At 36.0% G+C, this 27,949-nt stretch overlaps 1 protein-coding gene across 1 annotated transcript in view; it reads left to right on the plus strand.

Moving 5' to 3' along the window:
* xkr7b (XK, Kell blood group complex subunit-related family, member 7b) overlaps positions 1-27,949 on the plus strand; it is a 70,062-nt gene that overhangs the window by 33,878 nt on the left and 8,235 nt on the right. The window contains exon 2 of the mRNA XM_058762835.1: positions 23,376-23,575. Coding sequence (XP_058618818.1) covers positions 23,376-23,575 — 200 coding nt within the window. The remainder of the gene's footprint in view (positions 1-23,375; positions 23,576-27,949) is intronic.

Below are 27,949 nucleotides of genomic sequence, written 5' to 3' on the forward strand. Positions count from 1 at the left end.
ACACTGTGTCACTGACGAGTTAATACAACAGTTAATGCTGATGAAATATCTCCTATATCATGAAATTTTATTTACTTATTTATTTGATACACACATTCAAAAGTAAGTGTTAGAAAACTTATTTCTAAACAGCATTTTCCATTTCTTTAACTCATCAAAATAATTTAAACAATCACTGAATTTAAATTTAAACAATAAATAAAAGTTGAAATTACTTGTACAGCCAATTTGATTATACTTAAAAGTTCAAGACAGCAATTGAGCTTAAAGGCTGGGTGGGTGATTTGCTTCAAAAACATTTTTGATATGCTGGTTGAAAGCCTCTTCACATCCTGATAGCAATCAGTAAGTTAAGTGGTCTAAATGTGGAAGGCGTAGGACCATAAAATGATTGACCAATCAGATTATTCGGTCTGAACATTACGATAGGCTGTCCTACCTGCCTGTCATTGTATGTATTTGCATTCCTCTGCACACCCTGTTCACGCAGACAGTTACGTCATCAGCACGGTCAGTTACGCTATTGCAGACTGAGCGAGAATGGAAGGCGTTATTATTGTAATACAACCCGAATTCCGCAAATGTTGGGACATTTTTTAAATTTGAATAAAATGAAAACTAAAAGACTTTCAAATCACATGAGCCAATATTTTATTCACAATAGAACATAGACAATATAACAAATGTTTAAACAGAGACATTTCAAATTTGATGCCTGCTACAGGTCTCAAAAAAGTTGGCACGGGGGCAACAAAGGGCTGAAAAAGCAAGAAATTTTGAAAAGATTCAGCTGGGAGAACATCTAGCAACCAATTAAGTTAATTGGCATCAGGTCTGGAACATGATTAGCTATAAAAAGGATGTCTTAGAGAGGCAGAGTCTCTTAGAAGTAAAGATGGGCAGAGGCTGTCCAGTCTGTGAAAGAGTGCGTAAAAAGATTGTGGAATACTTTAAAAACAACGTTCCTCAATGTCAAATTGTAAAGGCTTTGCAAATCTCATCATCTACAGTGCATAACATCATCAAAAGATTCAGGGAAACTGGAGAAATCTCTGTGCGTAAGGGACAAGGCCGAAAACGTTTGTTGGATGCCCGTGGCCTTCGGGCCCTCAGACGACACTGCATCACTCATTGGCATGATTCTGTCATTGATATTACTAAATGGGCCCAGGAATACTTCCAGAAACCACTGTCAGTAAACACAGTCCGCCGTGCCATCTGCAGATGCCAACTAAAGCTCTATCATGCAAAAAGGAAGCCATATGTGAACATGGTCCAGAAGCGCCGTCGTGTCCTGTGGGCCAAGGCTAATTTAAAATGGACTGTTTCAAAGTGGAAAAGTGTTCTATGGTCAGACGAGTCCAAATTTGACATTCTTGTTGGAAATCATGGACGCCGTGTCCTCCGGGCTAAAGAGGAGGGAGACCTTCCAGCGTGTTATCTCTGATGGTATGGGGGTGCATAAGTGCATACAGTATGGGCAGCTTGCATGTTTTGGAAGGCATTATGAATGCTGAAAGGTATATAAAGGTTTTAGAGCAACATATGCTCCCCTCCAGATGATGCCTATTTCAGGGAAGGCCTTGAGTATTTCAGCAGGACAATGCAAAACCACATACTGCAGCTATTACTACAGCATGGCTTCATAGTAGAAGAGTTCAGGTGCTGAATTGGCCTGCCTGCAGTCCAGATCTTTCACCTATAGAGAACATTTGGCGCATCATTAAACGAAAAATACCTCAAAGATGACCACGAACTCTTCAGCAGCTGGAAAAAATTTCTGGCAAGAATGGGACCAAATTCCAACACCAAAACTCCAGACACTCATAACCTCGATGCCCAGACATCTTCAAACTGTTTTGAAAAGAAGAGGAGATGCTACACCATGGTAAACACGCTCCCGTCCCAACTATTTTGAGACCTATAGCAGGCATCAAATTTTAAATTAGCTAATTTTGTGCATAAAATTGTAAAATTTCTCAGCTTAAACATTTGTTATGTTATCTATATTCTACTGTGAATAAAATATTGGCTCATGTGATTTGAAATTCTTTTAGTTTTTATTTTATTCAAATTTAAAAAATGTCCCAACATTTGCAGAATTTGGGTTGTATTATGCGCTTAGTACATTAATGTTTTCTCACTGTTGAATGAGACATGAGGTAATCTGACAGCGCTGCATTCAATCCTCCACCAAAGCCATCTCTCATCATGTCGCTGATTAGCCTCTGGTCTGCCGGTGTGCATTCATGTGTTTTGGAGGAGGCGTGGCTTTGGAGAGTGATTTGCAGGGAGGGTGAGATCTTATGCTTTCAAAGCTAGTTTTCTATTGCTAGCCTTTTTGAAATCGCCTACCCTACCTTTGAAGTTTGAAGTTGAAGTGGGTGGAATTTTTTAGTGTACACATTCCATCATAAAAAAGGACTGATTTTAATAACATAGTCATTGTGTTCAAAAAACAATGAATTACAGTTGGTAAAACACCACCTATCTACTTAAGTACTTTAGAAAAAAACTTCATGTGTAAGCCAACATAATTTTTTTTTTCTCTCATTATTCTTAAAAAGAAAAAGAAATACTTCCACATACTCCACTGGAATATTGTTGATTAAATGTAGTTGAATTAAATTTAGGGCATTCAGAAGACAATTTTATCCAAAGTGATTAACATTGCATTCAAGGTGCACAGTTCTTGCTTTTGCTTGGAAATGAACCCATGACCTTGTGTTGCAAGCACCATGCTCTACTGTTTAAAATACAGGAAGGCTGTACAATCACATTTTTTCTTTTTCTTTCTTTTTTTCCTGCATTTAGCGTACAATTTTATCTGAAGCAATTTACATTGTATTCAAGGTGAACAGTTTATTTTTTAGGAACTGAACCCATGACTTTGACATTGCTAGCACCATTTGAAATACAAGAAAGGGATTTGGTCTTGATTGTTTTATGGGTTTTTACATACACTTGCATCTGCATCTTAAAGGACATATAGAGAGAGAGAGAGAGAGAGAGAGAGCATATACAGTCTCTAAGAATACATGCACATGCACAAAAGCATGGAAAGCTGGCCAGAGTGTGATTTGTAGGCTACTTTAATGCATGTATTTACTCATCCTTGGGATCAGAGCTGCCATACGGCCAGCCAGAGATTTCTGTATCCATGGCAGCCTCCGAGTGAACCCTTTATCATCTCGGCACACACATGCACACACAGAGCACACACCACATGCAGGGGTGTTAAACTTTCTATGGCTTTATCCATCCGGTCCAGAAGGCTTGCTATGAGAGCCATCCATCTAGCCACCCACACACACACATAGTCTCGCTCATTTTCTAACCATGATACAAAGCAGTATTGTCATGTGTTGCATGATGTGTGACATAATAATCTGTAATCCATATCTTGCACCTAAACTGATGGTTAGGTTTAGTCACTTTTCATTTTTTTTATATCTTGCCTGCCTGCCTGTTTATGAGTCATTTGAGTTACTTTACAACACTTTTTTTTATGTATAACTGATAAATTGAGACATGATGTAATGCATATAACATCATTTTCCATTAGAGGGACACTGTGAGTCATGTCCCCTATGCAAAACAAGTTTCCTGAATTACTTTCATTTAAGTCCGCTTTGTATCTTTGCATCTATCTTTGTAGGAGAAATGCAAATCATAGACTGTCATAAAGACCATATTAACCACAAAGAAAATGGGTCCCACTTTATATTAGGTGGCCCAACTACTATGTATTTACTTTTAAAAAAGTACAATGTACTTATTGTGGTCATATTGTATTGCAAAACACCTTTGCTGTTATTGAGGTGGGATACGGGTAAGGTTAGGGACAGGTTTGGTGCTATGGGTAGGTTATGGGTTAAGGTGTAAGGGATAGTCCAACAGTGTAATTACAAATTAAATTAATTAATTCATATGTGCTTTATAGTAGTAATAAACAGCCAGTATGCTATATGCATGCTAATAAGCAATTAGCTAGTAGTGAATAGTGCTCCCTAATCTGAAGTGGTACCAATCTTTGTTAAGGAATACACTTTGAATGTTCTTGTTTTCTTTTTCAAGATTTTCAAGATCTGAGGTAAATTATTTATTGCCTCTTTTATTATAACTATTAAAGGTATGCAATAAGTACAAGTACATAAAGTACACGTAAGTACCTGAGATAATCATTGTGCTATCTATCAGCAATGGAAAAGCAGAAATAGAAATCATTACAAAAACAGAATCCTGTCACTTACCGTATATTGCAGTATGGTTGGTTAGGACAAAAATTAACATGAATTAAAATAGAAAGATACCTTTTGTCACAGTGTCGCATTGCATCTGGTTAGGACATGGTGAAGACCCTATACTGTGGAGTCTTGACTAGCTCTACTCACATTTTCTTCATTAATTCTATTCTTTGTTTGGTTTCTTTCATTATCTGAGGCAAGTTCCTGAGATTCAGAGTCTTGGTAATGGATAATTAATTTGTTTAGAGTCATTTTGACAACATGTCTAGTTTCAGGAAATCAGTAGTTTGTCATTGGCCTCTTGGGGCTATGAGAATTGTGGGAAAGAGGGGAACACATCAATCTTCCAGAGAAAATGGCGCACACTTGAAGATCAAGTGATAAATAAGAGGAACCGTGTGAAATGCTAGATTACAGCTGACGTCTTGACTGAGCTTAGCTATAGAACAGATCGGCTTCAGGACTAGAAGTGCTTTATTTGATTGGATTTTTTTTTATTCTACAGAGTCTTGAAGTTGACATAAGGGAATAGGCTAAGCTAGCAGGCTAATCGGCTAGCAGTGTGCTTAGCTATACACTGAGTGGTTGGCTTGTTAAATGTTGGCTAAGAAAATACTAAGTTTGTGTTTAATTTTGCTGATACTGTACTTTATTTAGTGGATGTACCGAATAAATTCATGAAGAGTGCTTTGAAAATTGGTCACTATCTGTTTCAGTTAGCAAACCTAGTCAGGTTTAGGTCTTTTATGGTTGGATTGAGCGACTGTGATATTACTGTCAGTCCATAGGAGGCATGTGCTGTTGTATGTGTCATTGTTTGTACTGGCCACCTGTCCCTCTGATTTTCCGTCTGTCTCTTTCTCTGAATGTCTGCCTGCTGTCTTGCTTATTCACTTGTCGTCCTGTCCATTGTTACTTGTGTTCATTTGCCCTTCTGTCAGCATGTTTTCCTTATCAGCTCTCTTTCTCGGGATGCTATGGACCTCAAACATGCTTGTCACACTAGACAAGGACATTTTTTATTCCTTGTAGTCATTGTAGACACTGAGACAATGTTCCGGTCTGTCTTCTTTTAGCCACTTTGGGGTTTGTCTGTATATACAGCAAGTTGGTTCCATTAATACAGTCAGAGAAACTCATATATGTGTGATTATAGATCATGCCAACTTTATTTCAGTTCATCACTTATTCTGCTCCACTGTCAATCCCACAATCCCCTGTGAAAGACTTCTGTCTAGCTCCCATAAATAAGCAAATTAGAAAAGCCTACTGAGCTCTGCTCACACTGCTGCATCAACAGGAATGCTTTAAAGTAGAGCTTTAGAAGAAAGAAAAGACGAGCAGAGTAAAAGAAAAAGTCAGGGCCAAGTGTTTAGGCAAATGAAAAGGAAAGAGTGCGAGATAAAGAGATGATGAAGGGTTATGCCTAGAAAAAGCTTGTAATGACAATCATTATACTCTCATTAATAGTTAGTTCTGGTCCTTGAATTTGATTGGCCAAACGGTGATCTAAGAATATGCTGATATTAACCTTTTTCACAGACTGTGATGATACATTTCTGCAATAATTAACAGCCTGCAATAATTAAAAAAAAATTCTAGCAAACTTTTATTTCATTCATTTTTATAATTATTTATCATGCATTCATATGACAATATTTTGTGTTATATTAACCTGACATTAAACAGAATTTATTTTTTAATTAAATTTTAAAAATCAGTTTAATTAAAAAACATCCACCAACAAAACATCATAAATAACATACTATTTACAGACAGTAAAATAAATTATTTTATCTAGACAGTACTCATTATATTACGTACACACAAAGGTAAGTTTGCTTATTTATAGTGAGAGAGCACTCTTTCACCCAGCAGCACTCTTTCGTCTTATCTCAAGGACGTGTGTGTGCATGCATGTGTGTGTGTGTGTGTGTGTGTGTGTGTGTGTCTACAGTCCTAAATGAGAATTGATTTCAGTCTTGTCTGTGACTGACCTACTCTTCACTTCTTTTTCAGAATATGCCCATTCAACACTGTGACAGCTACACACTAAGTGGCAGCCTGACTTTTACACACTTGTGACAAAGACACACACACACACACACACATACATACATAAATGCAAGCATCCGATCTAAGACCATTACCAATGTGCTTAACGTGAATTTATTATACATTTTACATTTACTCGGATGTGTGCAGCTCTTGTTTCATGTTTGATTTCTCTTGCAAATGAATGTGTACAGCTCACAGACAGATCCTATCAGGGCTGAAAAGGTTGGCAGCACACATTGATCACTTGCCCTTGATCCTCCTTGTCTCTTTCGCTTTAAATACCTGTCTTTCACATTCTGTATTTCTCCTGCTTGCTCCTTGACTTTCCTTTTTTCTGAAGTCCTCTTGATGGATTGATCTTTAGGTTTTCTAATGAAAAAGAATATGACTATAACAAAAACACTTGTTGGTTTGTTGCTCCCTTATTGCTTCCCTCACTCACTCACTCACTCACTTCTCATTTATCCTTATTATTATTAAAGTAACATGTATAGTGGTAACATCATGGCTAATGCATATGATATTATTAAGTACAATGGTATATATCAAAGTAATTGTTAAATGTTTCGTAATTAATAATACCATATTTTGACCAAGCATCTTTCTTTTTTTCTTTGGGTAGCTTCGAAAGTACAGTATTATTTAATTTGACATGGTAAATTACCACAGATTTCTGAACATGTTCTATAGTAATATCATGTTTTACCATCCCAAAAATCTATTAATTATATAACAAAATGTATTAAGCATAAAATTCTTCCTTAGACGATTTGGCTGAAATATAATAATCAATAATTGACATTTCTAATTTGATCAGTCCCACCAAGTCATGCTTTCAACAGATCATTTACTTTAAACTGAAGATTCAGTTGCCATCAATTGTGACTTAAATTACTCAAAACATTTTATTATATTATTATTATTATTATTTTTATTTTATTTTATTTTTTCAGTTTTTTTCATTGCATATGTGATTATTCATAAGTGTAGGGTTGGAAAGATTGTGTAATGTTTTTGAAAGAAATCTCTTGCTGCTTTGCATTTATTTGATAAAAAATACAGTAAAACAGTAATATTGTGCAATATTACTACAATTTAAAATAATTGTATTTTAATATATTTAAAAATATGTTTAAAGATATAATTTGTGATGCAAAGCTGAATTTTCAGCATCATTACTTTAGTCGTCAGTGTCACATGATACTTTAAATCACACTAATATGCTTATTTGCTGCTGAAGAAATATTTCTTATTATTATTAATGTTGAAATCAATTATGCTGCTTTTGGAAATATTCAGGATTTTTTGATTAATAGAAAGTTTAAAGAACATCTTTATTTGAAATAGAAGTCTTTTGTAACATATGTAAATGTCTTTACTGTCTTTTGATCAATTTAATGCATCCTTGCTGAATAGTATTAATGAAAGTATTAATTTCTTTTAAATAAAAAATTACTGACCTCAAACAAAACAAAATGAATGGTAGTGTACACATACAGTATATCGAAACACACATGCTATATCTTATCTGCAAGATGCCCTATATCTTTAAAGGGGTGGTTGATTGTGATTTCACTTTTTTAATGTTAGTTAGTGTGTAATGTTGCTGTTTGAGCATAAACAATATCTGTGCTGAATTTCAATGCTGAAAGTTAGATGCAAATGGAGATATCGTTTTTTCAAATTATGGCAGGTTAATGCCTACAAAAACGGCTCATTGGGACTACAACGAGCTACTTCCCGGGTTCGTTACGTCACAAACTCAGATAAACCCTGCCCCCGGGAACATGCAGCAAAGGGGGCGGGACCATGGTGCGCTGCTTTAGAGAAGAGGAAGAGAAAACTAGGGGTGCACGTAAAAATCTGTTCATATATGAATCACGATTCTGTCTTCTAACGATTCTAATGGATTCACAAGTTTAAAATCAATGTTCTAAAGCAGCTGCTCTGCACACGCTCTGCATCTCTCTCTCCCTCTCTCTCTCTCTCTCTCTCTCATTCAGATCATCAGCTCAGTGAATACACTTATTTTCACATAGCTATGAGAAGCGTTATTCATGGACGTTCATGCGGTTGACGTACTGTATTAAAGCTTTAATCAGGATAAAACCGTATATTAAAAGCTAACATACGCAGTAGCATTTACAAATAGCAGCGTATCTAAACGTATGACACAACAACAAACAAAAAACATACCATTAAGGGCTGTGCTTGCACAGGTTCTGCATGATCCTCTTCACTAATATTCTCTGTGTCTCAATCAGGCTCAAATTGATAAGCAATATAGACGACGCCATTGTTTACAATACAACCGGCGCACATTCCGCTGAGGCGACGGGCGTGACATTTAGACACGCATTAGAGGCGGTTTAGCCAATCACAACACACTGGGCCAGCTGACCAATCAGAGCCCATTGCGTATTTCTGAGGGAGGGGCTTCATAAAAGCAGGAAATCATCAGCGCGTTTATAGGAGAAGGGACAGAGCAGTGTGGAATAAAGGTAAATTATGCTTTTTTTTTTTTTTAAACGAAGCATTAACACGTTAGACTGCACCCCATAAACACAATCAAGCCTAGAAAAAAAAACTGTCAACCATCCCTTTAAAGCACAGTTGCAGATTCTAATGTACTTGATTATGGTATTATTCAGTGTCATGGTACATATCAAAGTGCCATGGCATTTATATCTGATATAATCACAGTGCCATACCGCCATATTACTTTATAAGGACCATTGAAACATTGTTGAGGTCTCTTGTCTTTCGGCCAGATGGTGGGTGTTTGTGTGAGTGATGAGCAGGCAGACTGCAATGAGGAGGACCTGCGGTATGTTTGAAACACAGCAATATACCTGAACAGCTCCTCTGGAACAGCTCCGTTCTCCAGACATGTTAATTATTAAAAGAGCGAGTATGGCACCACTCTCACATCTCCATGGAAACAGCAGAGGTCAGGGTAGCGGATGACATCAAGTGGCAGACAGAAGGATTATAGGGGGGAGAGAGCAAGACACGGAGAGACAGATCAAGACGGAGAGAGGGGACTTTGGCAGTTCATGTCTGTGCTTGAGTGCTAAACCAAGTTTGCCCAATCCCACAGAGAAAAGCCAGACCAGTTCAGTCTGATCAAGACCACGAATGCTGTCACTCAATACTCTTTCTCTTTTAGGCTCTGATGGCTTTGACAATGCATTATAAAGTCGTCTCACTGTAAGATTACATGGCATATGCAAATTGGGTGCTGCTTTTTTCTGATTTGGCTTTTAATAGTATTAAATCTACAACTTAAAGGCGTGTTCTAGGTTTAATCAAGTCGAGCTCCATTGGCAGCTTAGTTCATCCTAAACTAGCATTTCACCCTCATGTTGTTCCAAACGCAAAAGACGATTTCACGAGTTCACACTTTCATATAATAATTGAGTAAAGTTTATGCGTATTTGGCGTGCTGTCCAGGAGAGGGCTCCGAGCTCGGTAATCATTCCCTAGCTTGGGGTACTACCCCCGACCGGGGAGAGGGGTCCGAGTTCGGCATTTAGCCCGGACCCAGAGTGTTCCCCCCGAATACTCCTCCCAGTGCTGAAGGTGAGGAGTCGGGGTGCTGGAGGGATGCTGGAAGACGAGAGATAATGAAGGTGAGACTGCTTTGATTATTTATAGGGGTTCTCTCTTGTGCTGATTGGATAGGTGGTGTAATTACTGATGATGAATTGGCTGTGTTAATTATCTGCGCGTGCTCCTCCCGAAATTTATTAATAAAACATCAGATTTTGAAAAATGTTTCAAGTGTTTGGGTCCACAACAACACTGAGGTTGAGTAAATGATTTCAGGTTATCCATTTTAGCAGAGAAAGTAAGGCATTGGCAGCAGGTCAAATAAAATACATAGAGACTCGGATGTGAATTCCTACTAGCTGCAGCGTTACACAGCTCACTGAAGATGTTTAGCTTGGAGTCGACATTTTGCTAGTGAATCTAATGCCTGATTCCTCTGCTGCTGCCTGTAGCACTAGTTCAGCATATTAGTTCGACTTTGTGCGCCACTGGTTGATGTTACCTGGAGGCGTCATACATTTGCATGCTTGCTAAATATTGAGACTTGCATTTCGATTTAGCAGTCAGACTTTAAACATATTTATTTAACATTTATATATTTATATTTCACATGCAGACTAGATTTAATAGTTATTTTTAAATATTTACTTAACCAGAGCTATGTAAAATCTTTTTTTTTTTTTTTTATAAATTTGAATAATTTGAAATTATTAATGCCTCCTTATAGAATACTGATTGCTTTGTGTGTGTGTGTGTGTGTGTGTTAGTTAACTCTATTAATATATATATATATATATATATATTTTTTTTTTATGATTTATATATTTTTGTCCCCAGATGTCCCTAAAGAGAGCTAAACTTTTTTATCTTCATAAATAAAATGTCTTAAACGTCAATTCAAAAAATATATATTAACAACTTATATATTTGTTATATGTGTATGTATGTATATGTGTGTGTAAATTATTTTTAATTGAAATTATATATAACATACATGTCTCAAATGCAGCTTAAATTTAGAGGCATATTCATAAATATTTGTGTACATAATTTTAGAATTATTTAGACATTATTTAAAATATATATAACTCTACTACTATCACACACAATATGAAAGTAATTAAAGGAGACATATTATTCCCCTTATTACAATATGTAATATGCGTCTCAGATTTCCCCAGAATGTGCCTGTGAAGTTTTGCCTCAACATACTCCACAGATCATTTAATATTAGTGCTGTCAAATGATTAATCACATCCAAAATAAAAGTTTTTGTTTACATACTGTATGTATGTGTACTGTGTTTATTTATTATGTGTATATAGATACACACACATACAGTTTATATTTTTAAAATATTTATATATATATATATATTATATTTTATATTATATATAAATGTAAAATATATAAACATGGCATATTTTTATATAATGCATGTTTGTATTATATATACATAATAAATATACACAGTACATTTTCGTGCATGTCTCTTTAAATGTAAATCTGTTTGGTTTTGATTATCATGTCTATCAAGCTGAAATCATGCGTTTTAGACCATATTAGTTTAAACTTCTGATATACAGTTTTTTGAGAGCACAAAGAAAGTGGCTGTCACATTGCATGTGCGTATTAAATTAAGCTCTCTTTCAAGTCTTATTGCGATTTATATATATATATATATATATATATATAAGTTAGTTAGGAATAGTCAATATAAATTTTCTATAATAAATAACAAATGTCTATGGTATGTTCTCATTTAAGAACATTTTTGATGTGTACCGTTCTGTATTTCCAGTGCATTTTAATGAGAGAAGAGCCAGGGTGGGAGAAAAACACTGGCTAATCCCGTAAAGACATTTTGTGCGTCTCTTTGTTCCAGACCACTGGCCTCACTAATTGGAAAGATTTGCTCTGTTTGAGAGAGAACTAGATAAACTAATAAGGAGAGAGAATCATACCATTTTAAAACCAGAGCGTCCCTTGACCTTGACTCTATAGAGTGCTAAGTTAACTTTAGAAGTGAAGTAAATTCTTTCTGCCAGTGAGTCACTTTCTGATAACCTGCTGTTCTGAAAGCTTGTTTGATGACGTCACCAAGCCTTCTGTCTCCATGGCGATAATGATCAGCGCTTTTGATTGGCAGGCAAGCGGAGTGAGAGAAGGCAGAGATGGACAGATTGTGGGCTTGAGTGGGATTGTTTCACGAAGTTGGTCTTTGTTCCGTTCTCTCAAACATCCAGGAAAGTGACAACTGAAGAAGACAATAGAAAAATGAAGATTCATTCTAGTCGATCATTTTGAAGATTGAGTCATTTCAGCTTTACATAGTTTGACATGATTTTTCTCTGTAGGGTCTTTTTCTCTGTCTCTATTGCTCTCCAGTTCTTTGTTGTGCTGAGTTTTGCGTCTTTGCTGAATACAAGGAGTGAGAAGGACGCCGAAACAATCCAAAAATTGAGATGCATATGCTCACCAGTTTATTCAGCAGGAAATAAAGTATGAAAAGAGCATTAGATAGTGTATAAGGTTTATAATAACACTGGAAAATTATAAAGTGATTTTTCCCCGTCGTTTGTGCACAGAAACAGTTTTCGTGCCGAAACTCACTCCTATTTTCCGCTACTGATTTCGCTTTGTTGGAGAAAATGGAAAATGTATAGTTTATATTTTGCCGTTTATGCAAAATATAAACCTTCAAAAATAGCACTGGTATTGCAGAGGCTTATCTCTCTGAAGCGCACAACTTTATAAAAGTGTTATTTAAAGCCTCATGGGACAGGACAGCTGTCAATCAGATACTGGACTTCTTGTAAAGAGAGAGGCAGAGTCTCAATCTTTATCTCTCTGCAATTTTGACACTGCTGACTGCTGCTGACCAGCACTGGACGAGAGAGAAAGAGACAGTCACACAGTGTGTATGTGTGTGTGCATGTACACATCAATAAACATTTCTGAAAATGTGTTTACCTGAGACAGAGTGCTGTGGTGGTGCTGCATGCATAATGCATGTGAAAGCATCAAAGTAGGGATATTTCATTGCATTTATACTAATATACTTCTCAGGTTTAGTTATTTGAACAAATAAAGTAATAAGCTTTGGTGTGTAACTCATCCTGCACTATTTGTGTTATGGAAATGAGGTGTGGTTTTAATTTTCTAAGTGACTGGATGACTTTTGCAAAAATCCCAATGAGCTGAATTATCACATCTAAAAAGCTAGAATATCATAGAGATTTAGGGGTCACCTTTTTTTTGCCAGTAAGCATATACCTGGCAACCACCCAGAGCACTCTACTCAAGCTTTGTGGCAGCAAATTTTGCACAAGCAAGCACCACTTACATTTTCTTCAGAAAAAAAAAATAATAATATGTATTACTACTTGTATTACTATTAATACAAAATCTAATTGTATTATTTTAATATCAACCTTCCAAACTATGAATGTTTTATTACATTGTATTTTTTTCATTTTTTTTTTTTTTTTCATTGGTGTTAAAAGAGAAACTACACAGTTTGATGATTGTGATTGGCTGCATTGTGTTTGTCCAATTAGTTCCATTGTGTGTGATTGGCTGTGTCATGTGACTCATCATGGGATTTCTCTGATTAGAAGAACTTTGTCTCTGGCTGGTTTAGTGTGTTTTAAAATGATTTTTAATTATTGTGATAAAAAATACATTTAACTGAGAAAAACAACGTTACCTTGTCTCTACTTTTTCTAATGGCTGTCTAATAGGCTATATTCAAGATTTTAATTAATTAATTCATTCATTCATTCATTCATTCATTTTTATTTTATTTATTTTTTATTTTTTGCACAGCTTGAGAGTTTGGCACACTGCATAAAATTTGATTTGCATGTACATTTTTACAAAATGTGCATTAAAATATTGACTTCTTTTCAGATTTTTTTGCACCTTTTTTAAACATTTTAAAAGTATACAAATTATTGCATATGATTTTTCTATCTTATATATATATATATATATATATATATATATATATATATATATGTATTATCATAAAACTATAATAATATAGTGAATTGAACAGGTGAAATATTGCTAGAAATAACATGCAGATGACAGGCTTAAATATGAAGTAATGCTGACAGATTTATATTATTCCATTAAAGCCTGTCCTGCCTTAGTTGAAATGCACCACATTTGCTTTAGAAACGGTACATCTCTCGACAAAAATGTTGACTTTTTTTAATGAAGTTCCTAAACATAAGTTAGGGAGGAGCGAGCCCATCTAATCTTTCAATCAACAGCCAGAGTATATAAGCAGCTGCTTACCTCTCTCCAGTCTCAGCTGTTCCAGCATCCCTCCACCTCCCCAATCTCCACCTTCATCTTAGGTACCTTGCCCTTTGTAATCATCCTATATCAAGTCCCTGGGGTACATCAGAGCTTGAGTTGAAGCTGCTTCATCGAGCCCCTCATCAGTGGACAGCAAGCCAAATAAGTTTACTCTATTTCCTAATGCTTATATGGGCAAATGAACTCGTTAAATGGTTGGATGGTATTTAAACTTCACAAATGTTTAATGCAGCCACTCACAAATGAAAGAATCTTAGATGTACTGTATTTGTCGTTCAGCTCATTTTCATTGGTCATTGAGCTGTCACACAGACAGCCCTGGCTATAATAGAGAAATGTCAATATGCTGGTAAAGATGAATGACAGTCATTACTCTGTCAGAAACAAAATAACAGAATATGTTTGAAGAAAGACAGTAAAGGAAAAACGCATGTGGTTTGGTGTAATGTTGTTATTCATGGAGCTGTGCAGATTTGTGCTTGTATAGACTTACCGCAGGAGGGCTGGACAGTTTTTCGTCTCCGCTGCCTGCTTTCTGCATGACAGAGAGGGATTTACGGCACTCCGGTTTATGTATTAATGTATTCAATGCAGTGAGAAACTTCCTCCTATGGATGTCATCTCATCATCTGCTTCTTACTCAAATCATTTCAAAATGATGCAGTGCTGAAAGAATGTTTTGAGTCCGGAGAGCTGAAAGCATGTTTACACGCACACGCACACACACACACACACACACACACACACACACATACACATACACACAGTGTGAATTCACTGCATTCACTGACATCATATTAGGAAAGCAACCAACACACATGCACACACACTTTTGTTTTTCTATAATTGAGGTAAATTTCCTCTGACTCTGATATTATTTATGAATAGTTTTTTGTCAACAGAGGCAGGTTTTGTCTGATTCGGCTCACTTCTGAGGGCAGTTTTGTTCCTAAACTATAGCTAAGTACACACACTAAATATTGATGATGTCTTTGTACTGTAATTGCTTAGTGGGTTTAATTTACAGTTTAAGTAGAGTCATTCAGACAGTCACTCACCTGGGTTTAGTGTATAATCCATGGCTTAAACTGGACTCTCTCCATTCAAATGGGATAATTACCCTCATTTAGTTAAACCACAAGCAGCAGTTCGGCTTTCTAACTGCTCGTTTTCTTTCTTTCTTTCTCTCTCTGAGGACTTTATGTCTTCCAATAAAAGTTATTGCAGCCGCATAAAGCGAACTTTCCACTTCAAATGAAAGAGCTCAAACTGGTCAAAACACACAAGACAGTCCCAACATACTGGTTATGAGTGAACCTCGCAGAGACAAAGATTAGCATAGATTACAAGCAAGTCTTGTAAGAATCCAGAAACCTATTATTATTAATAATATATTAAAAATGCAGTTCATACATATCAAGACTTAGACCTTTTCAGTTCCTCTTTTTCCTATCCTCATGAAGAAAAAAGCCTGATATTACTGAATCAAACATTGTTATAAGTTTTCAAATATTTTTTGAAGATGTGTAAACTCTTCAAATGTGTGAAAATTTGTTATTGTTGTTTTTTACTTGATGATTACACCACCATTTTAGATTTAAACTTTTCTTGAAATGGTATAAATGTTTTTCAAAACCAAATGAAACTAACATTTCCAAGAACTTTGCAGAACCTTTCCAAGAATTTGTTATTGACCCGTAAAATAGGCTTCATTTTGAGGAACTATGAAACTCATAAAATCAAGCAGAAATTATAGAAATTATGGTGATAAGTTAAATTAATGGAAACAAAGATCTTGATGTAATGACAGAAGAATTCACTTCAACAGGAATGGAAAGTGTGTGTGTGTGTTTACATACAAATTTGTTCCCAAAAGTGAACAAAATTGGAGAAAATCTTCATTTTGGAATATTTTATGGTACGTTTTTTATGGTAAAATTGCAGAATGGTTTCTGTTACATTTAGATATATTATAGATAGATTAGTCATATCTGTCTGTCTGTCATCAAAGCCAAAGCAGTTTTATGACAAACAAGAAGCCTAGCAGACAGGTGTTTAAAGACAGCTTCATTTCCTTGTGAAAATGATTGTATTTGCTTCTTGCTGTAGATAAACATGTTGAGTAAAAGATTGTCCTATTCACATCCGGACAGATTTCTTTCATCGCAGTTCAATGCAACGTTTGTGGAATAATTGGCTGATTCCTTATTTCAAAGAAGTCATAATATCATTGAATATCTTGTCAAGTCCTTTCAGTCAGGCTTTAATGTGGCAGCAGCTGTTTTATGTATGTATGTGCAGATGAGTGTGTGAATGTGAATGAGAACGAGCGAGAGAGAGAGAGAGAGGCTCTTCACCTAGAACCCTGCACGCCAGCTGCATCTTCCCTGCTTCCGTATTTTGTGCACTCTAAGCCTCGTTCAGTGTAATTAGCTGTATTTGCCTGAGTTAATGAGTTTCCCCTCCGTCCTGGATACTTGTTTTTAGAGGAACTCTGTCAGTCAGAAGGAGAAAGGCTTTACCTATAACAGACTCCGTTTGTGTGTTAGTGTGTATTTAAGTGTGTGTGTGCGTGTTTGTGTGTGTGTTCTGGCTGGGACAACCTCCCAGGCCTCATTCACACTCAGTGTGAGCATTAATCACGCTAATTACTGCAGCTCTACCCCAGAGGCTGCTGGGATGGTGGAGGACTAAGGTGGGGACAGGCTGATAGACAGGAGATGTTAGTCACGCTGCTCGTTGCTTTGCATTGCAAATGGAGTCGCAGGGAACTTCATTTCTGCCTTTGAATTAGCATGTGCCTCATATTGAGTAAAAGTAGAAAAGCATTCAGTTTTTCCCAGCCTTGGCTCGCTCTAAAATTGATTCATTTACTTGCGCAGATCTTGACTGTGAAGCAAGCCACAATATGTGTAGACCCATTTTACACCAGTAATGATAAAAATATAATATTTACATTAAAACTCATGAACTTTGAGCTGCGTCAGGTTAGTTTTTGATGTGTAATATCATGTTTTTATTGAGTTTAGGCTAGAAAGTATTGATTAAATATATACATTTATGTACACTGCCATTCAAAAGTTTAAGGTCAGCAAGATTTTTATTTTATGAAAGAAATTGATACATTAATTAATCATTTTTCTTTGAATTGATTAAAAATCACAGTAATGCTGTTCTTTTTAACCTTCTATTGATCAAATAATCCCGAAGAAAAATTAACATGTTTTCAATAAAATAACTTTTTAAAATGATTAATAAGTGATGTTCTTGAGCAGCAAATGAGCATATTAGATTGATTTCTGAAGGATCTGAAAATTGCAGATAATTCAGCTTTGCCATCACAAGAATAAATTACAAATATTAAAATCGAAAACTCTCCTTGGTGAGCATTAGAGATGTCTTTCAAAAACATAAAAACCATTTAAAATTTTTAATTAATTCAATCTCTCTCTTTTTTTTCAGGTTTTACAACTCATTTTCCACAGATGCACACTCTCTTTTATTTTAAAGATATTTTATATTTTATTTTATCTTTTGTATGGAGAATCCAGATATATGAAAAGGCGACTTGTTTGCTTGTGCTCTTTGATTCCATATGTTAACAATTTGCCACAAGTTTTTACCTCACTGCCACCCTCAATACCCACACCAGCTCTCGTCCCCCAGCCTACTGGAAAAACCAGGTCATACCAGCTTAAGCAAGGATGGATTATGGGCCGAGCCAATGGGGCCAGTGCCCCAGGGTCTCTGACTGTCAGGGGCCTCCAGACTCCTGGAAACAAGACACTGCAAGTGTAATATTGATATAGATACATGTGTGCCAGTATCACCACAGTGTGAAATAAGTGAAGAAATAAGAAATGTTATCTCTTCTCAGCACTACTTATTGCAGCTCTGATGTTGTACAATGCATTGTTGTCTCTTTTGCATGCAGTGTATTGCACACAAAATAGATTTGTAGTGCAACTGTGCAACAAAAACGCTTTATTTTACACATTTCTGCGGAAATTTTGAAATTGTTATAGCAAGTGAACATTACATCTCGTAGTTGCGAGAAGAAGGGAGTCTAGAGTCCCAGGACCACATAGGACCATAATATACCCTTAAACTCAAGTTAGAAGATGGTAAACCAGCTCAACCAAAAAGGTACCACCTTTGCTCTGTCCAGCCCTCTGGAAGTTCATCTGAAAGATCTTAAGTGGAAATGGAATTGAAAGCTTTCATTAGAAAATGAAAATCACATTTTTCTGTCTCAAAGATAATGCAGGGAACACTTTTGAATAATGATTCAGTGTTTTAGTGTTTTTCAATACAAGTGCCTTTGTGAAGATTTAAGCCCATTGTCTCTCTGGTCTTGGGTCTAGGTCAACTGGTTTGTAGTTTTGATTAAAAAACTTAATTAAAGATTTATTGAATTATTTTGAGGATTTGAAATTTAAATAAAGAGGCTTTCTCAAAGAATTCTTTGGTTTTCAGCAAGCAGCCTATCACATTACACTCTGTTTAATAACGTGTGAACACAGGTGGTGTTTCATCCACACAGTTTCATCCGTTTTCGTCCATTATTGTCGCATCTCCAGTAGTTTGTTGTAAAAACCTAAGTATAACAAAGTATACCGATGTATACTTTGTGCTTAAGGTGAAATGTATAGAGGCTTGAAAGTTGTAAACTTTGATCAGGCTGAATGAAACAGCAGGTCAGCTGTTTCTACAACACAGTTTGACAGATCCCTTTGACAGTGCCAAGTGTGTGCGTGCGTGCGTGCGTGCGTGCGTGCGTGCGTGTGTGTGTGTGTGTGTGTGTGTGTGTGTGTGTGTGTGTACATAAAGGTTTTGAAAAGGAGTGTTATTGAGGTGAAGGTCTCTCTCAACTTTCATTCTCAACCATGTTATATGACTCAATTGAAGACTCAAAGAATTTGTGTGTGTCTCAAACAAATGTATGTGCTTATATCACATCTTAAACTGCACAGGGGTACAAAGTCTTTCAACAGTCAGATTTCATCAAAATATTGGGTTATGTATTACTTTAAATCTCTAGACACAGTTTCAGCACTGATATCTTCAGAGTATAGAAGTCTGACCTGAGGTCTGCTGGGGCAGTTTGAGGAGAAACAGAGTAGAATATTGATGTTGTGGTTCCAGACAGGACAAGAGCAGAAGAGAGAACATCTCACAGATACTTAGTACTCCACATACACCTGGAGAGAGGGAACAGGAAGATTAAAGTCAAAAGATAGATAAACAAGGCATTATGAGGGAAGGAGAGCAGCTAATTCTAATATATACAATGCTTAGTGTAAGTAATGCATGTAATTACTAGTTACAGTATGCACAGAATGAGTTTATTGTACAGTGTTGGATCTTTTCAATGAATCGGTTGAACAAGAGTGCAGGAAATTACTTGAGCTGGACTTTTAAACATTAGAATTCCATCCATCACTGAGAAACCCCCTTTTTGAAAGCTTTGTTTTCAACAGAGTAGAGATCTTTGGTTGATTTCAACATGAATGCAGATTCCAAAAAAATCAGCTGATTCAATTCAGTTAGCACAAATAAGGAATTATCTTGCATAAAAGTAAAGAATGTAATGCAAGAGTGCAAATATAAGAAAAGAAAAAAAGGATTCATTTAAATTTGAGAATTCTTCAACTGAATCACACGTTCATTTTCATACACAGCAGATGGCACATCTGCTAATAGACACCCGATAATAATGCAGCTTATTGCTGAAATGCAGACTGCGTTAAACTGTGTTGACTGTAAGCGTGTTAGACAAGAATACAGCTTGGCGGTCTCAACAGGGACAGGGGTGCTAATTACTGCAGAGGATAAATTAGCCACACACATACATGCTCAGTTTCTCTCTCTCTCTCTCTCTCTCTCTCTCTCTCTCTCTGTGTATATTTTCTTAGTTGGAACTCTCTGCTCTCCTTCAGATCTTGTGCATAAAGTAATCAAGGTTCATTATGCCAGAATCAATGCGCAATGTAATTAAAGTCCTTCATACTGTAACGCTCAACCACTTTAGTCTCTTCTCCCAGGTTCTCAGGTTTATATCAGCCTCACTGCAACAGTTCAATGACAGCTGAACTTCATCAGCCTCATAAAGCCATTTATTTGAAATATAGATGTAGAAAAAAACACATTCATTCTGTGATTCAGGTTGTGGTGGTTCTCTAATTTTTCTCAGATTTCGTCACTCCAAACCACTCCAGTGCACTGGAGACCTCAAGATTAATTCATCCTTGTGATAATGGATGTGCTGGAGCACACATACTAGCTAAATGTCTGAGACGCCCCACACACACACACGAAATTGTAGCATAATGTGTTTGATTTTATTTGGTATTTGGCATGTCTTTGCTTTCAATGCTGTCTTTTTCTCTCTCTTGCAGATAAAAAGATATTCACATTCGCTTCACATGGAGTGCTTGGCATTGGATCATCTCGAAATCTCCCATAGTGCCATGCAGGCTCAATTCCCTTAAAACCTTTAGCCTATCAGAGAGGAGCATGAAATACAATCTTGGGCCCTCACCGCCTATCAGAGTTAAGCATGAAAAAATCCCTCCCGTTGCAGGCTGAAAGTATAGAGCTCGGGATAAAGTACTCTTCTGCAGCCTTTAGATAATGCAGCTGGCCTGAAGCTGGTTAGAGCCGACATGAGAGAGAAAAAGAGAGTGGTAGAAAGAGGGATTGAGAAGAAGCGATTCAGTTGAATCCGAGAATTCTTTAATTGAATAAGTTCTATTTCAGAATTCAGTTTGAAAAAGCATTACAACGAGATATATTAAATTGAATATTTATTTATTTGAATCAAATGAACTTGAAAAATTTTCATTCGAGTTTGAGAGGTTTTTGATTGAATCAAAAGGAGAAGAAAGATGAAGAACATGAAATACATAACAGCGCTGCATTTTGAAAAAGTATTTCTGCTGATTTGCAAGAAAGCCTAACACTACCTAATTTGATTATGCTGCGTTTAAATATTTCAATAAAAATTCCATCACATATAGTTTTTGCACAAAATAAGAATGAAGATTTTTCAAAGGGAAGAATTTAACTTACAATCTGCAAAGGAGTGGAATAATTTCAAATACTCCATTTAATAGCAAAGAACTTTACATAAACACGAGTTTACCTTTTTTCACAAAATTTGTCATTTTCTTTTGCTGTTTGAATGTAGTGAAACACCCACAGAAAATTCATTTTCTTCTGTCACTGGCCACAATTTTAACCTTGAAATCAGGATTAAATAAAATATTAAATAAAATAAAATATAATGTCTTCATAATCATTCATACATGAGAAAATTGGCTGAGAATCTTGGGAAGACAGAAGTATAGGAATCGTGTATTTATGGACGTTTTGTCTGGTTATTAAGGATACAAGATCACTTCTCCTACAAATGGTTGTCTAAAGCAAAAATGCTATGAAATGCACATCATATTTTGTAAGCACTATTTTTGGAATCAGCACCCCAAAATTAGTAATAAACAAGTATTGAATATCATTCAGCAAAATATGATGAGCAGTGTAATAAAAATAATATATATATATTTTTTTTTATCATTAATTGATCATAAAAGTTTTTTAAAAAATCGAAGAATTTAAGAAATGAATAAGAAAATTGGCAGATTAAGAATCAGTCATTCAGTCAACATTCAGTGCATCCTCTCTGAGAGTTTAAGAAAGGATGGCTTGAGCTTGAGCTTGCGCTCATCGCATTGACCATGCATGTGTGTGTGTGTGTGTGTGTGTGTGTGTGTGTGTGTGTTGTATGAGGTTGTGTCCTTTTCTTCTCCTGCCAAAAGCTGCTGACAGGTGAAAAGCCCTCGGTGCCACTCTGCTGGTGTCATATTGTGATGGGCACTTTGACAGTCAGTTCGCTCAGCTCAGCCAAAGCTTGTTTTCAGATAGTTTAGGTACTAGACCTGTCTCACCCACTCACCATTCAACCAGGTTTACACCAGAATTTCCCCACAGTAGTTTGATGATTTATGTATTTTTAGAGAATTGTTGTCAAGAATGGCCAAAGAGAGACAAAAACCCACTCCTCTCAAAAACACCACACAGCAAATGCAACAGCATTTAATGCTCACCTCATTAAATATTCATGCACTTTGTCACATGTCGCAGCAACTGTCACACATTGTGTTTAGTTTCAGTGTCTAAGGGGAAAAGGTAAAAAATGTCAAAAACAGTGATGGCAAATGCATTAACTAAAATGATAAAGTCAGTATTTTTGTGGTACATCTTCAGGAGATATAATACAACCTTAGCAGATTTATATGGCGATGTTTCTGCATAGCCTATGCACAAGTAAAGTATTCAAACAGATTGCATCCTGTTCTTGCCCAATCAATGTTATTAGCCTCATGAATATGCAAATAAGAACTTGAACTACATTTTAAACCATGAGAATTTCCTGACAGAATTTCCTCCACTGGTTTTTAGCTTTTCTTTACTCTAAGGCATCTTTTTGGAACCATATAAGACAGCATGTTGTCCAGTTAATCAAATACTTCAGTGAATTAATTGGAATTCTACATTTAAAAACAAAAAAATAATTGCCCTGCTAGAATTGATTTTAAAATCAGTATAGCCCTATGTTTAATTACACAGTAGAGAGCAGTATAATATTACAAACTGACAGCAGGAAAAAAAAAAAAAAAAACAGTGCTGAGGTAAATTCAAAATAATATTATGCACAGTTAAGACAGCTAAAATATATTTTGAGAAAGGCTGAGCATCTAATCAAACGCTACTAAATTCATCTGTCTTGTTGCTAATATAAGCACAATAATTAGCTCAGTGTTTGTTCCATGTGTTTGGCTGGTAAATCAAACTTCTGTTGTTGTTTATGCATTTGCAAAATTGTTAATTTGTCATGTTGTAAGTATGCATATTGCTGGGCTTATGCAGTTATTGGTAATATCGGTACAATTTATGTGCTTTGGTGGGTCGTCACTGAAGAAATCGTTAAATGTTATATAATGGATTTACCATTTGATTACATTCTGGGGTATTCTGTCACTTTCATTGGCATTTTGAAACCCTGGTTAATTTCAATTCAAAAATTCAATCAGTGGCTAAAGAGAGAATATATCCCCATGTAACATCATTTTGACCTTTAATTACTGAACCTAAATAACCACTTGACATTTCCCCTCTGTGTGTCTCCAGGTACGTCCACACCTTGTACCTGGGAGTGCAAAGGCGTTGGCATGGCGGCCCGGGTCAGCGTCATTTCTACTGGCGTCTGATGTTCGAGAGCGCTGACATCAACATGCTGCGGCTGCTGGAGGCTTTCCTGAAGAGCGCGCCTCAGCTCGTGCTGCAGCTCAGCATCATGATCCACAGCAACTACATACTGCCCCTACAGGGTGAGACAACACACACACATACGGAGGTTTCCCAGGTGGGCACATGAGATGCTTTTAGTTGGGCATACTTAATGAGGAGTGTTGAGAAAGAGAGAGAGGACAGAACGCTTGTGTGATTGTGCCGTGATCGTCATGACTTATTCATACGGCCACTCCGGAGGAGACGTTTGCTTGTGATGAATTATACAAAACATTTAACACGCTCCTCTCTGTGCGATGACATATGACACGACTCAGCTCCGAACATGGGAAAAAAAGACAGCAGTATATCATATGAAAATAAAAAATAATTAACAATTATTTAATACAACTAAGAATAACTATAATAATAATACAAATTATTATCATTGTTGTTGTTGTTATTATTAATGAAATATGCACTACTATTCAAAAGTTTGTGGCAAGGATGCATTAAATTGATCAAAAGTGACAGCCTTTTTCATATTGTTACAAAAAACATTTTTAAATAAATGCTGTTCTTTTGAACTTTCTGTTCATCAAAGAATTCTTTAAAGATTTATCTTCTTGGGTACACTCTTAAAAATAAAAGTGCTTCACGATGCCATAGAAGAACCTTTTTGTCTAAATGGATCCATAAAGAACCTTTAACATCTGAAGAACCTTTCTGGTTCTTTGTGGCGGAAGAAGGTTCTTCAGATTATAAAAAGGTAAAAAAGAGATGGTTCTTTAAAGAAACTTTGAATGTTTCTTTGTGGATCCAAAAATGATTCTTCTATGGCATCGCTGTGAAGAACCTTTTAAGCATCTTTATTTTTAAGAGCGTAGAAGCAAAAACACTGTTTTCTTGAGTGTCTCTTTAATTAAATGCAAATGAGCTGCTGCTCCCCGCCCACCTTTCCAGAAGAGGGCGGAGCCTTTACAGCTAGTGCCTCAAATACTCTGGCAACAAAAAACAACAACAACAAAAACAAACATCTGCATGCGTTTTAAACCCTTGTCAGTTTAAACTTCTGATATACCGTTTTCTGAGCATGCACACACAAAGCCGTCTGGATATTAAACTCACTTTTGCATCAGCTGTGAAATACACACAAGGTTCACATAATGCTTGTTATGTCTGTGAATATACACAGTTGGGGGAAAAAATTGCATTTGTGTCTGTATATTAGATCTATGAAACAACATTTCAACAAAATACTAATGCAACTCGACCAGACATCACTTGCATGTTTTGGGCGGGAATTTTTTAAATGAGGGACATTGTGACATGTACTTTTCCAAAAGAAAACTCAGGACTACAATCGAGGTGTTTGAGGGAGTTCAGAAACAGCGCTTACTGACAGAGAATAACTCTCTCTGGAATGGACTTTGTGCTATTTATTTAGCAAATCTTTTTCAAGCTCAAACACCAACATTACGCACTAAAGAAAAAGCATAATAAGATCCCTTTCAAAACTATAAAAAATATTAAAATATTAAAATATTAATGTAAAATATTAATTTCTATCTTATATTCTTATTATAAATTAATAAATATTGATATTGAATGATGTATAAATCATTAAAGTAAAAAAAAAAAAAAAAAACAGAGGAGACTGTTTCCTCGGAAGGCCACCACATGCCACTGAGAAAGAAAACAGTACTCAGGAGACAAAAACATGAGAGGAAAAGGACTTTAGCAAAAAAAGAAAAGACAAGTGGATGGAATGAAAGAGAGATAGAGAGAGCGAGTCGTATAGCAGGACAGAGAGCTCAGAGGGACACGCTGTAAGACTGAATAGACTCAGAGATGTTCTGATTAATTCTGGGTCATGGGTTTGGTTACCAACTACCGCACAGAAAGGCTTTTGCTTGTTCTTCTTATCTTCTTTCGCTTTTTTCCTGCGTTTTCTGATCTCATGGCCCTGCCTGTCAGTCTGACTCAGACCTTTGACCTTTACATTGTGTCAGCAAATCCATTTGAAAGTGAGCATCTGTATGCTGCACTCGCTGTGGAGAGCAGAGCACTTGAAGTGAAGTGTGCAGTCTCCTACACTATGAAAAAGCTGTGTTTTTTATAATTATGATATACGATATTTTATGTTGATGATTGTTTTGCTTTACAGTAACTGCACTGTTATGAAGTAGCTTCAATTCACTGTCCTTTTCAAACAACCAAACTTCAAATTAATTAATTAATTAACTAGCAAGTATGAGGGTATTGAGATGTTTTATTATATCTTAATCAACATGAATTTACATACATCTCTGATTTAAACAGCTGTTAGTGTTGGAAGGTTTGATTAATTTGAGTGAATCGATTCAGTCTCTCTGTTTCAGTAACAGATTCAAAACTCTTTAATGATTTGTCTGTGCCATCAATCAAAAATATTCATCGTCTCCATAATCTCGGTTTGGCATTTTTCATGTGTTAAAAAAATGATTGGTAAATATTGCTTAGCAGATTTGTTATCCTTCAAATAATAGATTAGAATGAATAGAATTTAATATCTTGGTCACACTTTATTTTAGGGTCCAATTCTCGCTATTAACAAACCATTAACTACCACTTTTCAATAAACTCCTAATTTGCTGCTTATTAATAGTTAGTAAGGTAGTTGTTAAGTTTAGGTATTGGGTAGGATTAGGGATGCAGAATATGGTCATGCAGTATATGTGCTTTATAAGTACTAATAAACAGACAATTTGTTAATAATAGGCATGCTAATAAACAACTAGTTAATAGTGAGAATTGGTCCTTATATTAAAGTATTATCAAATTTTTTTTTTTTTTTTTTTTTACTTAATTCTTACATTAAACATTGCGTCTGTCTGGTCTAAATGATGGTTCACAAAAACATACATATATATTGTCAAAATCATATAATAAATATTGTCAAAAGGCTTGTAAATCATTTGTGATCCAGCTTAAAATATTGTAATAATGTGACTAAATTTATACTGTAATAAAATGAGAGCAACCATTACTCTTCTCACACAAAACTCTAATGCATAACATAAAACCAGGTTGTTACTACTTTAAAAGCATTACTTTCCAACACTTACTGTAGGTGATGCTTTCAAACCAGTAATGGTGGCTTGGGCTGTTTTTAAGCACTGTTAATCGCAACCATGAGAAAGGAATTCACAGAAGAGCATTTTAGGGAATGAAACAACACAGACATGGCATGCAAATTAACAGCACCATCAGCAGGCACAATTCATTCTTTGTGAATTCCCCACTGTGTGTTTTAAGGTCTTTGAGGTCTCGTAGAGAGTCTTTATTCTTTGACTGTAACTCTCATGTAGTCATTTAATACAATTTAAAAGCACAAATGCTGTTATTAAAATGCATTATGCAAGCATCTCCTGTGTACTTTCTTCCTCCATATCATCTGGCAGTAGCAACTCAAACTTCCCTCTTTCTCTCTCTCAGCACTGGCAGCGCTGGGCTTTAACTTGTCTTATCCCTTTCTCTTTAAACTGCATTCTAATCTGAGGCAGTCTTTGTGGCAGTAGGCTTGCGCTGCGTCTGATGTTTGATTTAATTAAGATTGCCAGCACATTGCTCCATGAGAGCCTCTGAAATAGAGGCTGGGAGAGAACGCGGAGAGCATGCGGGCAGGCTGGAAGCGGAGTGGGAAAACGCAGACTAATTCTTTCGGATCTCTGCTAATTAAGACCTCACTTAATCTGGATCTGCACCAAATGAGTTGCTCAGAATGAGAGCTGAGACAGAGAATGTGAGTGAGATGGAGAGAAAGTGAAATGCATGTGCAAAAGAGACTCAGAAAGAGTAAACACTCGATAAACAAGCTTGGTCAAGCTTGTGCAAAGAGAATGAGTATGATATGCACTATGTTTCCTTGAAGTGAAAGAGTATTTCTTGAAATATTTATACTGGTCGGGGTGACCAATATATGTGCCAATATTTACATTTTTTTATTGTTTTTTAATTATCGCCATCAGCCGATGAGTTTTTCTGTTTTAAAGGGATAGTTCACCTAAAACTGAAAATTCTGTCATTAATTACTCACCCTCATGTCGTTCCAAACCTGTAAGACCTTCATTCATCTTCAGAACACAAATTAAGATAAATCTGAGAGCTTTCTTACCCATTCACGAGAGTACCACTATCCCTTTAATTCCACAGAGCTCAAAAAATCAGATGTTAAATCCTTTGAAATGTGAATTTGCATTTACACAACATTGTTTTCAACTAAAATATAAAACTTTTTATGCATTTTGGGAGCATGAAAACACAAATTATTTAAAACGGGTTTTAAAGTGCACGTTTTGAAAACAATACCATTATCATTTCAATGTAAACTACAAAACAGCAAATTTGTGAAAATGGCGATGTCATGTGCATGTGTATAAAGTGTCTGCATAGCGTTTCCTTACAAAGTTACATCACCAACTACTGGCCTGGCA

This window comes from Onychostoma macrolepis, chromosome 23 (genome assembly GCF_012432095.1).
Source record: "Onychostoma macrolepis isolate SWU-2019 chromosome 23, ASM1243209v1, whole genome shotgun sequence".
Lineage (NCBI taxonomy): Eukaryota > Metazoa > Chordata > Actinopteri > Cypriniformes > Cyprinidae > Onychostoma > Onychostoma macrolepis.